This window comes from Sturnira hondurensis, unplaced genomic scaffold, assembly GCF_014824575.4.
Source record: "Sturnira hondurensis isolate 20B ecotype Veracruz unplaced genomic scaffold, ASM1482457v3 Scaffold0015509, whole genome shotgun sequence".
NCBI classification, from domain to species: Eukaryota; Metazoa; Chordata; class Mammalia; order Chiroptera; family Phyllostomidae; genus Sturnira; species Sturnira hondurensis.
The window spans coordinates 5,290,513-5,304,682 of NW_028088140.1; the positions used below are offsets into that span (position 1 = coordinate 5,290,513).

Genomic DNA, 14,170 nt, shown 5'->3' on the forward strand with positions numbered 1-14,170 from the left:
TTGATAGACACTGTGAAATCCTGAAGAGAATGTCTCCCTGCAAGGAGACAGAGCTTTGGTGAAGAGAAAAGAGTAACTCATTCCGAAGAAACCCAGTGAACAGAGGTGGCCGCCTGTGGTGTGGTGTGCTCAGCCCGACTACCACATACATGTACACCTAGCCTTAGCAGAGGTCCTCAAATTTGACTTGACAGTTTTAGGAGCCAACAGGAGAATTGAGTCCATGGATATTTTGAGGACAAGTTGTTGAAAAGTTAAGTTACTTTAATCACTTAACTACCAAACACAAGCTTAATGGCAACCAACAGAAGCCCTGAAATCAAAGACAGTGTTTCTTATCCGGCGCCATTGACAGCGTAGACCTCAACAAGGCGTAAACGGAAAGGTGAATTCAATCGAGGTGTCCTTTGGAATTTTCTTTAAGTACGATTTTCTTAAAAGGTGATTTATTGCGGAGTTCACGGTTTTACAATGGGAACAGCATTTTTTAAAAGAACGCTTATTGTGAAGACGATCTGTTTCCACCCACACAGCCCTGACTGCTGCTTGGGCTCCGGCCTCCTCCGCTGGTCCCTGCACCAGCCAGCGATGGAGGTGAAGACAGAGAAAGTCTGTCTGCACTCTGCCGACGCTCTTCTCCCCTTGCAGTGTTTCCGAGGGAGCCTCTGTCAGAGCCACCAGACCTACTGCCTGAATTACTCCGCCGCCGTCTTTTATCTGGAGAGCCTGAAGCAGAGAGATGACTTCGGAATTTATTTAAAAGTAAAGTAGCATTTGCTTTTCTTTTATATTTTTCCTGAGACTCTTGAGGTATAGTGGGTGCTGGGAATTATTACACCCAAATTAAGTGGGAAAGAAGACAAACAAATGATCAACAATACATTTTAATGCTTTCCTCATAAATACATCTTTCTCATAAATGCTGCACACTGAGGAATTTTAAATGGTGCACAGCTGGAAACATTCTATCACCTCATGTCCCTCCTGAAATTTTGGCTGAGGCTGTAAAATGTTTCATTTGTTCATTGTGTGTGTCTGTGGAGGAGGTTGGTGCACTGTAAGGAGAAAGCTAGACTGGGACCTGAGGCTTTGCTCATGACTAGATGTTTAGCCCGTGTGGGTTTGGCTCCAGCACGAATCTATCGCAGACGAGCTTGGGGGACCTTTACGTGGCATTCTGTGCGAATGGCGTCCCCTGGTGCGCGCGGAAGAGCACAGCGGAAATGTTGCCCCTGGAACTGTGCCACGTGGCAGTCAGGGTCACAAACCAGCAGAGCAGGGATTTCTGCTAAGGACCTTCGGCATTCGCTAATAAGCTGACACGGAAAGGATTTTCCTTGACTTCTCCAGTTCCTTTGAACCCCTAGACATTTCTTTGGTATGAAAGAAAATTCAATTTTCTTTTCTGTGTTATGCCAGAGCCCTTTTGTATGATCCAGAGAAAATAGTCCAAGACTTTTCAGAAAACCAGCTCTTCCTGCAGCTGCAAAAAGCCCCTGGCAGAGGATCACCTCAGGGGCGTGGGAGGAAAGGCTGCCACGGTTCCCAGACTTAGCTGTGAATCCGTGCACCTGCGGCCGGATACACCAGGAAGCCTGGGTGTGGTGTGGCTGAAAAAAGAGGAACGATCTTGGGGAGAGACTTGATCCTGTTTTTGTAGCTTCAAACTTTCAGTGTTTTCCTTGCTACTCACACGGAAAACTGAAATCTCATTAGATTTCCAAGGTATGAAGAATCCTGTTTTAAACGTTTGTCTTGGAAGCTGGGTTAGACTCCCAGCCTTGCCCCCAAACTGGGGAGAATCCAGTTCCATGTCTCTTGCAAGCCAGGGCAAAGATGAATTCAGCAAGGCTCAGCTACGAAGCTGAGTAATAAAATAAAATAAAATAAAATAAAACCTTATTTTATTTTATTTTATTTGTTTATTTATTTATTATTTTATTTATTTTTAGACAGGGACAGGGAGGGAAAAAGAGAGGTAGAGAAACTTCAATGTGTGTTTGCCTCTCACATGCCCCGCACTGAGGACCCGGTCCCCAATCCAGGCATGTGCCCTAACTGGAAATCAAACTGGCAACCTTTTGGTTCACAGGCCAGCCTCACTCCATTAAGCCACACCAGCCAGGACCATTTTCAAATAACAGAGAAATCTCATATCAGTTGTGACATACTCGGGTAGTTCACATTTTTACATGACATATACATCGTGTCCAAAGACATTCAGGGAAAGAAAAAAGAGGATGCAAGGCTGTGATGATAACATACAGTACTTTTTAATGTACAGTGCTTTTCCAGACACTTTATCAAACATCTTGTTAATCCTTAGCATAAAACTATGAAGTTGATTGCAGTGTCCCCAGGTGTCCCTGATGCTCAGAGAAGTTGTATAACTTTTGCAAGGCCAGGTAGCAAATAGTTGGCAGGAAAAAAAAGAACCTGGGTAAAGGACTTCAGGCACAAAAAACAAACGCTCTTTCCACCAAAACTATTTACAGCTCTTCAGGGCTATTTTCCATCACGTGGGAACTGTTAGTGTCATGAAACAAAGGTGAGGGGTCAGGAGAAGCTTTGGGGGAATTAAGGTGGATCTGCTTCCATAGCCCCATAGTATAGAACAAAAGCATCATCACAGATCATTAATAACAATTTAATTATAATATCTAATAAATATAATGATTATAACATAATAATTACAACATAGTATTTATAATGTACAACCAGTAATAGTAATAATAAAGGTGACTGGTTTTCAAGCTCATGCTATGGCCAGCCACTGCATTGCTTGCTGGTCATCTATGGTCACTTTGTCTACACAGTCACCCTGTGGAATGTGATATTATCCCCATTTTTCTTATTTTTTCACTTTTTAAATTATATTTTATTGATTATGCTATTGCAGTTGTCCCGATTTTTTCCCCTTTGCCTCCCTCCACCCAGCACACCCCACTCCCTCGGGCAACCCCCCCCCCAACATGGATATGTTCATATCCATGGGTCATGTATATGAGTTCTTTGACTTCTCCATTTCCTGTACTATACTTTACATTAGCATGGCTATTTTGTAACTACTTATTTGTACTTCTTAATCCCCTCACCTTTTCACCCACTCTCCCCACCTCCCTCCCATCTTGCTCCTTTTGAAACCAGAAAAGCTTGTGTTCCATGCTGCCTGTCACCTACCAGACCCAGTAAACAGATACAGGGATTGAATATTTATGGGTACTTTATTCAGATGGCCAGCAATCTGAGAAGGTGGTAGGTTTGTACCCTAATAGACTGTCTTAAATTCCATTTTAAACTGACCCTTTTAATAAGGAGAAGAAAAATGTAGGTAAAATGTTTGGAATTCAGAGAAAAAGTTAGTCAGATAAAAAGCTGCCCTGTTCTTTCATCTGTGCCCCGGGCAGTGATGATCTCATCCTGGAGCACAATGGCTCAGACTCCATCTTGCTGCTCTCAGGCCTCCTGCCACAAAGGTAAGACTGCTTATGATCTCCTGGAGTCAGGGTGGGTCATACCTTCAGTTCCTGAAACAATAGTCTTAACATACACTGATTACTAAGCTTACTAGCTGTTACTGGAAACTAAAATTTTTCCAACATTTGAGTTCCCCATCACTTTTAAGAGTTTATCTTCAACCTTTGGCCTTGTAAGTGTGATGTGTCTTGGAGTGGCCCTCTTTGCATCCATCATAATTGGGATTCTCTGCACTTTTTGGATTTGGATGTCTATTTCCTCACCAAATTAGAGGAGATTTCTTTCATTATTTCTTTCACTATTTTTTCAGATAGATTTTCAATTTCTTGCTCTTTCTCTTCTCCTTCTTGAACCTCTGTGATGACAATATTGGAGCTCTTGAAGTTGTCCCAGAGGCTGTTTATAATATCCTAATTTTTTGGATTCTTTTTTTTCTTGTTGTTCTGCATGGTTGTATGTGCTATTTTATGTTCCAAATCATTGATCTGATTCTTGGTTTCATCCACTCTACTGTTGTTTCCATGTAAATTGTTCTTTATTTCAGTTAGTGGATCCTTTGTTTATGACTGGGTCTTTTTTTTATGCTGCTGAGGTCCTTGCTAGGTTCCTTCAGCATCCTTATAAACAGTTTTTTGAACTCTGCATCTGATAGATTGCTTATCTCTGTTTTATTTAGCTATTTTTCTGGAGTTGATCTGTTCTTTCATGTGGACAATGTTTCTTTATCTCCTCATTTTGGCAGCCTCCCTGTGTTTGTCTCTGTGTATTAGGTAGAGCTGCTTTCACTCCATGTCTTGGTAGATGGCCTAATGTAGTAGGTGTCCTATAGGGTCCAGTGGCACAGCCTCCTCATCACCCCACCTGGGTACTTGAGGTGTCCCCTTCATGTGGGTTGAGGGGGCTACAACTCCTCCTGTAGTTCAGACTTGGTTCCTGTTGGCAAATCAATGGGAGGATTTTACTCAGTCCAGTCGGGGGCAAGGACTGACTGTGACTTCTGATCACCAACCTCCACTCTCTGTGGATGATCAGCCATGTGGAGGCAGAGTGGTGGTACTCCAACGTGGTCTGTAGCTGTCTACTGGGTGCACTGGCCCTGGAGTTTCCTGGAAGGTGCAGGACAAGGTCAGCCCCCACCTGTGTGTTGCCTAGGGCACTCTGCCTGAACTGTTAAACAATCTGAGATGGCCACTACTTGTGCTGGGCTCGGAGATTCCCAGGCAAAGCTGAGCTGTGAATCTAATTAGGGCTCACTGAAGCCAACTATTGCCTGTGGGATAAGGTTTAGGAGCCAAGACCAGCCCATTCTCATTGAAAAGCTGCTTCGTTGAGCCTGTAAATTGGATAGGGTAGAGTCTCTGGGAATCTCCGAGGCCATTCAAACAGTGTTAGCCAGGTTGATGGAGTCTCGGACATAACACCAGCTTCCCGGCTCTGTGAGGGGAGGGTTTAGCAAAGAGACAATGGTCTCTGCTTATGTTGATGCCCAACACTTCAGTCCCTCCCTCTGGTGCCTTTCAAGCTGCTACCCCAGTGCTGCAGCCCAGAGGCAGTGAGTCTGAGTAGGTGGATCCATGTGTGGGTTCTTTAAGAGGAACTGCTTGGAGCTCCAGAAATTTCTTTTACCAAATCAAACCCTGCTGCCTTTTGCAGCCAGAAGTTGTGTGGAGTTATTTTCTTGGCACTAGAATCCTGGGCTGGGGAGCCTAGTGTGGGTCTGGAACTCCTCACTTCCAAGATATCCCTCCCAAATTTCTATCCACATGTGTGTGGAACCAGCTTGCTCCACATATGTGCACCTCTTACAGGTCTGGATGGATGTGGTTTCTTTAATTCCATAGTTGTCAGACTTCCATTCAGCTCAATTTCTGACATTTCTAAGTGATGGTGGTTCTATATTTTAATTGTAATTTTTATGTGGTTGTGCGAAGAAGTGAGCCAAGTCTACTTCTGCCGCCATCTTGACCGGCAGTCCTTCCACATTTTTCAAGAGCTCAGACAGGTTAGGCAATTAGCTAAGGATACAGTTGTTGGGAGCAGAGGCAGGATTCGATTCAGACCTGTCTGAAGCTGATATTCATTTCCCTACTATGTGCTGACATAAACAGTGTTATTGGAGAGCTAAAATCCATCTGTGCCATGTCATGGGCTACCTGGAATTGGGTACTGAAGCACTGGGATGAATTTACCTCTGCATCATGTGAGGCTGGGCATTATGAATGTCTATACATTATGTTGGTGCACATCGATGGGAATGGAATTTCCCTGCTCTTTCAGAGACAATTAAAATGATGCAAAGAAGGAGACTGGAACTTCGTACCAGGTCACTGTGTGGGGTACTGCTAACAATCACTAAGAGTTCTACCTAATTTGGGCTGAGTGTTCAAACCAGTGCCAGGCATGGTTCTGGGCACTGCGTATGAATTATCTCATTAAAAATCTCTGACCAAGCTGCTGAGGTAGTTATTCTTTTTTAAAAAATATATTTTATTGATTATGCCATTACAGTTGTTCTATTCCCCCCTTCATTCCCCTCCACCCTGCACACCCCCTCCCCCACCATTCCTCCCCTTTAGTTTATGTCCCATGCTTCAAGTTCTTTAGATTCTATATTTCCCCTACTATTCTTGCCTTCCCCCTATCTATTTTCTCCCCACCATCTATGCTACTTATTCTCTGTACCTTCTTCCCCCTTCTCCTCCTCCCTCTCCCCTTGTTGCTAACCCTCCATGTGTTCTTCATTTCTATGGTTCTGCTCCTGATCTAGCTGTCCTCTTAGTTTGATTTGTTTTGGCTGTGGTTGTTAATAACTGTGAGTTTGCTGTCTTTTCACTGTTCGTATTTCTTATCTTCTTTTTCTTAGATAAGTCCCTTTAACATTTCATATAATAAGGGCTTGGTGATGATGAACTCCTTGAATTTGATCTTATCTGAGAAGCACTTTATCTGCCCTTCCATTCTAAATGAAAGCTTTTCTGGATAGAGCAGTCTTGGTTGTAGGTCTTTGGATTTCATGACTTGGAATACTTCTTTCCAGCCCCTTCTTGCCTGCAAGGTCTCTTTTGAGAAATCAGCTGACAGTCTGATGGGAAGTCCTTTGTAGGTGACTGTCCCCTTATCTCTTGTTGCTTCTAGGATTCTCTCCTTCATTTTAATCCTGGCTAATGTAATTAGAGTGTGCCTTGGTGTGTTCCTTCTTGGGTCTAACTTTTTTGGGACTCTCTGGACTTCCTGGAAGTCTATTTCCTTTGCCAGATTGGGGAAGTTCTCCTTTATTATTTGTTCAAATAAGTTTTCCACTTGCTCTTTTGCTTCCCCTTCTGGTACCCCTAAAATTTGAATGTTGGAGTGTTTAAAGTTGTCCTGGAGGTTCCTAAGCCTCTCCTCATTTTTTTGAATTCTCATTTCTTCATTCTTTTCTGGTTGGATATTTTGTTCTTCCTTCTGGTCCATTCCCTTGATTTTAGTCCCAGTTTCCTTTCCATCACTATTGGTTTCCTGTGCATTTCCCTTCATTTCAATTAATTTAGCCTTCATTTGTTCCTCTAATTTGTGACTATAATCAGCCAGTTCTGTGAGCATCCTGATCACCAGTATTTTGAACTGTGCATCTGAAAGTTTGGCTATTTCTTGGTCACTTAGAGTTATTGGCTCCAGAGCTTTGAGTTCTTCTTGGGCCATGTTTTGGTCTGTTCGCGCCTGTTATGTATGAGCAGTGGAGCCCTAGGTGTTCAGCAGGGTGGGGCAACTCAGTCACTGGGTTGTGACACTGTATGTGGGTGTGGGATCAAAGAGGGGCAATACTTGTCTGGGGTCAGAGGGGCAATGGCAGTCCCCTCTGCTGCTTCCCACCACTGGGGCCTGCACAGTCTGTCTCACTGCCTCCTCCTTCGCCTGGTTTATCTGCGCGTGAATGTGTGACCTCAGTCAGGCAGCCACCTTGTGCCCTCACTGGGTCTGCCCATCGCAACCCCATGCCTGGGATCTGCCAACTGCTGCCTGTGCGCCTGAGTCGGTTTGGCCAAGTTTTCCTGCGAAACCCCACTTCGCCAGCCGCTGGCTCCGCCCCTCTTACTGGTCTGGCTGAATGGTTCGTTGTTGTCGGACTTCCGTACAGTTCAATTTTCTGTGTTTTGGTTGCGTTTTTGTTATTAAAACTTTGTTGTCTTTAAACTTGGTTGTGCAAGGAGGCACAGTGTTTCCACCTACGCCTCCATCTTGGCTGAAGTCTGGTAGTTATTCTTCTTATCCACATTTCGTAGATGAGGTTTAGAGAGCTTATGTAAATTTCCCAAAATTCCAAGAATGCTGGTTGCCCCAGCCCAATGTTGCACACCACTAAGACAGACTTATGAGGAGAATGCTTTTATATGGGCCTTTGAATTCCTTTTACTGTTGCCCTAAACTCAATGGCTGTGTATTATAAAACAGAAGCATCCTCCATTGGTCTAGACCTATCCATAAAAAAGCCTTTCATGTCCCATCTCTCTTGACTGAGATGTTCTATTTTTCCCTAATGGATCTGAAAAATAAAGACAATAGAGAGATGAAAGAAAAACTTATATCTACTTTTAGAATCATCAAGTATCTCTTTTTCTCTCCTCTGATGCCTTCTGAAACACTAAAAGCTTCCGCTATCCCTGCCTGGATCTTTGTCTCAATTATTTATCACTAGTGCATCTTGCCTGATTGATGTGTGGGGTAGATTGGATGTCTTCACATTTCCTCTGGGTGCTGGCAGCCAGAGCTGTTTTCTGTGACATAAAAATTTGGAGCAGTAGCCAGGGCTGTGTTTGGAGGAAATACCTAACTGTTTCTGAGAAATCAGTTACAGGAGCTCCCAGGCACTGGAGCTGGGATACTGCTGCCCATGAGTCGACATGGAGGTCAGCCTCTTGGACCCCAGACTGAGGCCTCCCCGCAACTCTTCTTCCCACTCATTGCCACCCTGACCTTTCCACAACTGTGAGTCCTGCATTATTTTCCATCCCTCCCAACATCAGTGAGAATCCCAGCCATTCTGAGCCAAATGAGAACTAGGAGATGATCTAGTACCTCCCACTAGGAGGGGTCTGATTTATGGAGAAAGGGAGGTGGTCCCACAGAAAGTCTTGAAGCCTGACTCGTTGAGCTGGTCCACCTTCCCCACTCCCCACCCATGCACTCCTGTGCTCACTTTCTTGACCTGCCTCTTATGTAGGGGAGTAGAAAAGATTGTGTCCAGCAAAGTTCGTGTGAGGAAGAGCCCTGGATGTTTTCAGAAGAAATGCGTTGATAAAGTTCCTAGTGGGAGAGGGCAAAACCCCCGAGGACATGGCCAAGCTATGGAAGATGAGTGCAAATTGCTAGGCATGAGGTTGGGAGTTGGAGGGAGAAATCGAGAGGAAGAATTCTCTTTCCATAGAAGAAAATGGTGCAATCAGAATGGGGGGGGGAGTACTGTGAGCTATGTATTTAATCCATCGCCACAATCGCAAATCCTCAGTAAAATAAATATGTTCACTCATAAAAACATTCGTTGTGAGTGGAATTACAGTGGAAACCAGCATAGGAAACCAACCAAGGGGTTAAGTTTGGCATCAGCTGGCCCACAGTGTTCAGGGAAGAAACTGTGTATGTAAGCAGGAGTCCGGGGGCTGGAGGAAGCCATTGAAATATCAGTTCCTCAGCGAGCTTGTAAATATCTAAGGGAAGGCTTTGGACTTGGTGGGGGTCTGAGCCAACTGTGCCTAGAGCTCCAAAATGCAAGGGCTGACGTGTGGGCATGAAGATGTATGAGAGCATAGAGAGCCTTCCAGAGGGTACACCTGAAGCTGCCTGTGAAGGATCTAGGCCACAAGGCAGAGGCAATAACATGGCCCTGGGCATGAAAGACAATGACAAAGAATTGGCAGGCCAAGCCCTGGCTGGTGTAGCTCAGTGGACTGAGCATGGGCCTGCAAACCAGAGTATCGCAGTTCGATTCCCAGTCAGGGCACATGCCTGGGTTGCAGGCCAGCTCCCAGCAGGGGACACAAGAGAGGCAACCCCACATTGATATTTCTCTCCCTATCTCTTTTCTTTCCCCTCTAAAGATAAATAAATTAAATTTTAAAAAAAGAATTGGCAGGCCAAAGGGCAGGACCCCTTCAGAGCTGAACTATGGTGAAGAGTGAAGAGTAGGTGGGAGAAGAGAAGAAGAAGAAAAACACACCCCTTAGTAATATTTTTGATGTGCTTATGTGCATAGAAGCCAGAGACCTGATTCCATGTGTCATGTGTCACCTGCATAAGAGCTGGGGCTCCTCAGTTTCAAGACTGCATCACAGTCAAAGAAATAATACAGCAAAGGAAACAAATTTATGAACTATTCTCATGTTTATCTGCATTTCCCAGATACCATTTATGGAAATTCCATATGCAACCCACAGCAATACTTAACTCGAATTCCTTCTCCTGCTTCCCTAGTGCTTTGCACACCCTGCAGCCACCTCTTTGTCAAATTCTCTCTGTTGAAAATGCTTTGTCTTTATCCTTTTCCTCTCCCTCTCTTCCCTATAGCATGTAGCCAAATTTAGCCTCTTTGACTTCTGTTTTCATTTTCTCACATTACCTTGATTGCCTCCAAGAAAAGAAAATCAAGAAACTGGTCCACCAAGCAAAAATCCTTCCTTTCCCCTGAAGGTGTTGGCTCTCAGTTCTCCTAACTGTGCCTCACAGTGAGGATGGGAACAGAGCTGGCAAACCCAGAAATCTCCTTCGGGGGGCTGGGAAGAAGCAGAAGCCAATGGGCAAACAGAACTCCTAAGTGAGAAGGGTAGACGAGGCAGGGACTCCTCGTATCACTGCCGCAGAGGGAGCACGTATTCTCTAGGGGATTTAAGAAACTTTAAACTTTTCCTGTGCTTCTCCATCTTGATAAATCTCCCCATTTAGGAGGATTGAGAGGTGATGTTATACGTAATGCTAAGCGCGGTCTTCGTCGCCATTACTGGGAAGGCAAGACAGCCAAAGGAGGATTCGCTCATTTCTTTAATTAGAAAGTAATAATGTCAGTCAGTAATATTCAATAATACCTCTGAACCACATCTAAGAACCCCATTTCAGACCCTGAATTTGCTACTAAAGACACTGTGGCTCATAAACTCCTCCAACAAGCTCACAGTTGCATCATGAGGCTCCTAAGTAAAATCTCTGAGTGTCGCATATCCAGGCTTCTCAGGGCCTTGATAGAAGTGATATTCTGATTGTGTCTGCTTTCGCCTTCCCCAGTGGTGCGAGCAAAACGAGCAGTGCAGACGGCTTCACCTGTCTGAGCTGCTCGTGGCTCCACTGCACAGGCTGACTCGATACCCCTTGCTGCTGAAGAATATCTGGAAAAGAAGTACAGACGCTACTGAGAAAATCATGATCTACTCCATCAAGGAAAAGGTGGAAAAGTCAATCCGTAAGTCCCTGGGACAGGTGACCCAGAGCTCCAGTGGAAGCTTAATCAGAGTTTGGGGGAAGGGGTCGTGGTCAGGTAGGAGACTCTGGCTCCTGGGAACGGTCTGGGCTTCATCCAAACACACACAAAACAATGGGCTCCAGTCACATCCTGGCGAGCCCTGAGAGACTCTACCAGCAAGTGCGCAGGACGTGGCTGTCTCCAAGGCTTTCACATGTGAGTCCAGGCAGGAAAAGTTCTACTTCTCAAACGATGGCAGACTTTATTTTTAACATCTACCCTGAGCCCAAACAAAGCAAATGGGAGTAAACACCATGGGAGGCCTTTCTGACTGATAAATTACTGGTCACTACTTTTTAGGTCGCTGAAATCCAGGGCCAATCTAAAAATAATGCCTACTGCAATCCTTAGGACTGAAATTGGGGAATGGGAACAGAAGAAGCCCTTTGATGACTTAAATTTATTTGTGTAGCTCTGTATAATTAAACTCAAATAAAGAAGTCCATGATATATGTTCCATAAACCAAGATTTCCTGGGAGTGTCAAAAGGGAACAATTCAAAATTATGATTATCAGTTGCACAGAAGTGACATATTTTCATTTCTAAAAGTTTAAATGTAAAATGGCCTTTCAATGGGAGTTTTTCCTTTTTAAAATTTTTTTGTTAAAAGTCTAAAATGAACCAAGGAACTACAATTGAGCTTATCAAGTGAGTAAGACAAAAAACGTCAATTAAAAACAGACTTTTAAAAACTTTTAAAGTAATTTTGAAGATTATCACTCCTTCTGATAGCTTGGGGAGGAAGATAACAGCACCTCTTCTGGAGATTTCTCAGTAAAATGTGGATTTTCATTGTTGGCAGAACAGGTCCCTGCGGCCTTACTTTAAGTCTATAAACTCGAAGATAGTGAATTCTCAGGGACCCCCTAACCATGTGACTGTGTGGGCCTGGGACTGGCCCTCCATGTTCCCCCAAATCACTTCAAAACCTCAATAACAATGTTATTAGAAAATGTTGGAAAGTTAATACAAATCTTCAAAAGTAAAAAAATAAGTTTTACCAAAGAAATAATTATCCTTATCATTAAACGAATGCATGTTTTATAATTAGGACAAAAAATATCTTTGTCCTTGTTATTCTGATTTTTTTGTCTTCTTCTAATTACAGGCTCTGTGCTATAGGGAAATAGAGAAAGCTACCAGAGACTTTATTTGTATTATTTAAATGAAAATGCACAATATAATTCCAACTTATTGAATTAAATTCCTTAAGCTTCATTTTTCTCGGCAAGAGGCTGATTTCAAATTAGTGAGTTTTTCCTAAGACATTTAAACTGCCAGCAATATGTTGAAGGAACCTAGGGTGTGGTTTGCCCCCAGGGGCAGTGTTTCTAAATCTTTGTGGTACATCTGAGTTAAACTTCATGCTGTAATGTCACATAAATTTAAAAGTATATCGCATGCATCTTGTCTTTCAGGGGACCTTGAAGGAAAAGTGAAGTGGCTTGACAATTTCCAAAAACTTAGGCATCTACAGGAGATTATAGTGTGGCCCCCACTGTGGGACAGAGACAAAAGGTTTTTCATTCCAGAGGTAAAGGTCCCCTGGGACGGGAGTGTGGCATTCAGTCTAACGAAGCCCCCAGCAGTCCGCTCGGGCATTGAATGTGGTGTTATGAGCACGAGGTACAGCCTTCATTCACATGGGACAGTTCACATGTGGGGAGGCAGACGCCACCCTGCTGTTCTCAGGTGGTCGTTCCAAGAGATTTTCTCCTCCTTTCCCATTCCCATGTCCATATACTGACATTTCTAAATGTCTTACACTTTGTAGACAGAGCACATTGCCTCAGCTCCAGAAATGTGTTTTCTTCCAACCACTAACAACCTCTCTTTGATTTTCTCCCTTGTTTCGCAAGTGCCTAAAGCACATTTTTAAGGAACATATGGCAGAAAACATCCTGTCACCAACCAACAGACACCTTCTCTATGAGGGAAAATTAACCCTTGCAGGTAAATAACTTTTCCTTTAAAAAATCATCTTTGCTATCGTGTAACTTATCCAACTGTTGCTAATTAAAGGGTGTGAAGAATTGTGTTTGTCCACGGCCAAGGCCGTGGAAGATGTGAGTCAGAGAATGTGCTGTGGACTCACACAGGTGCTGGCTTGATCAAAGACTTCACAACGTAACTAGCTACATGCCCTTCATTGTCTCTCTATAAAACGATATAACTATATGTATCTCATAAGATTGTTGTTAAAATGAAATCATTACACGAAGATCTTAACTCAAGGTTGGGAACAGAATAAACGCTCCACATCAGCTGTTACCATCATTTTGCTCCACCAGTGCACTGGGCGATCATGCTGTCAGTGTTGACTGAACCTGTTCTGTAGTGTGTGTTGTACTGTGTGGGCAGCGCTGGAGGATGCAGCTGTACTTCTCACTAGCCGAGCAGGCCCGCAGGGGAAGTTCAGAAAAGAAGAGAGACTGGAACACCCAGGGAAGGCTTCACATGGCCCACGGGCCTGGAGGTGGGCTTGGGGCGGTGGAAAGATGGAGGTCACTGGAGGGACAGTGGGGAGGACCTCCCACCGGATTTGCAGTCCTTCAACTACTTGTTTCTGCACAAAATCTCCATGGGGCACCTACTGTGTGAGAAGACCTGTGGGGTGTAAGTTGTATATTTATGGCAGGGTGAGATCTGGTGAGGAGTGCCAGGCAATAACTCTTGATGTGATACATGTTTGTGGAGAATCTGCTATATTTTAGCTCTAGATGTGAGATTGGGATGTAACCCCTACCTGGTACCTACCAGTTAGGGAAGGTAGACTTGCCTGACATTTTAGATCAAAGGGCTTTTTCGCACATTTTCCCTTTCCAGTGTATTATGCAGAGAAATTACCTTTAATCCAAAGTTGAGAAATATGAAGCTCAGAGAGTTTCTGAATCACACTCAAGATCACCTGGAGGTGAATGGCAGAGTCCAGGCAGGCTCAGCCTACTAGGCTTCCCAAAAGGGGAACCTGGCCAGGAAACTGCCAGCAATAAGTGTCAGGCTCAAAAGGATGCTGAAAGCAGAGTCATCAGAATCAATGCAATGCACAAGAGGTGGCGCCCCCGGCAGAGGGAGCAGGCCGCCAGCCCTGCAGTGAAGCAGGGGTGGCGGGAAGGCCCTGAGCCTGCTTCCTCACGCCTCGGAACCTTGGACCATCCACTTTCATTTCGAAGCACAACAATGATTCATTTCTTGGATGTTAGAAT

At 44.2% G+C, this 14,170-nt stretch overlaps 1 protein-coding gene across 2 annotated transcripts in view; it reads left to right on the forward strand.

The window, feature by feature from the left end:
• The window catches only part of PLEKHG7 (pleckstrin homology and RhoGEF domain containing G7), a 46,777-nt gene that overhangs the window by 21,275 nt on the left and 11,332 nt on the right, over nucleotides 1–14,170 (forward strand). For both annotated transcript variants that reach the window (XM_037064668.1, XM_037064667.1), the window contains exons 8-11: nucleotides 649–762; nucleotides 10,729–10,903; nucleotides 12,383–12,498; nucleotides 12,824–12,917. In XM_037064668.1, coding sequence (XP_036920563.1) covers nucleotides 649–762; nucleotides 10,729–10,903; nucleotides 12,383–12,498; nucleotides 12,824–12,917 — 499 coding nt within the window. The remainder of the gene's footprint in view (nucleotides 1–648; nucleotides 763–10,728; nucleotides 10,904–12,382; nucleotides 12,499–12,823; nucleotides 12,918–14,170) is intronic.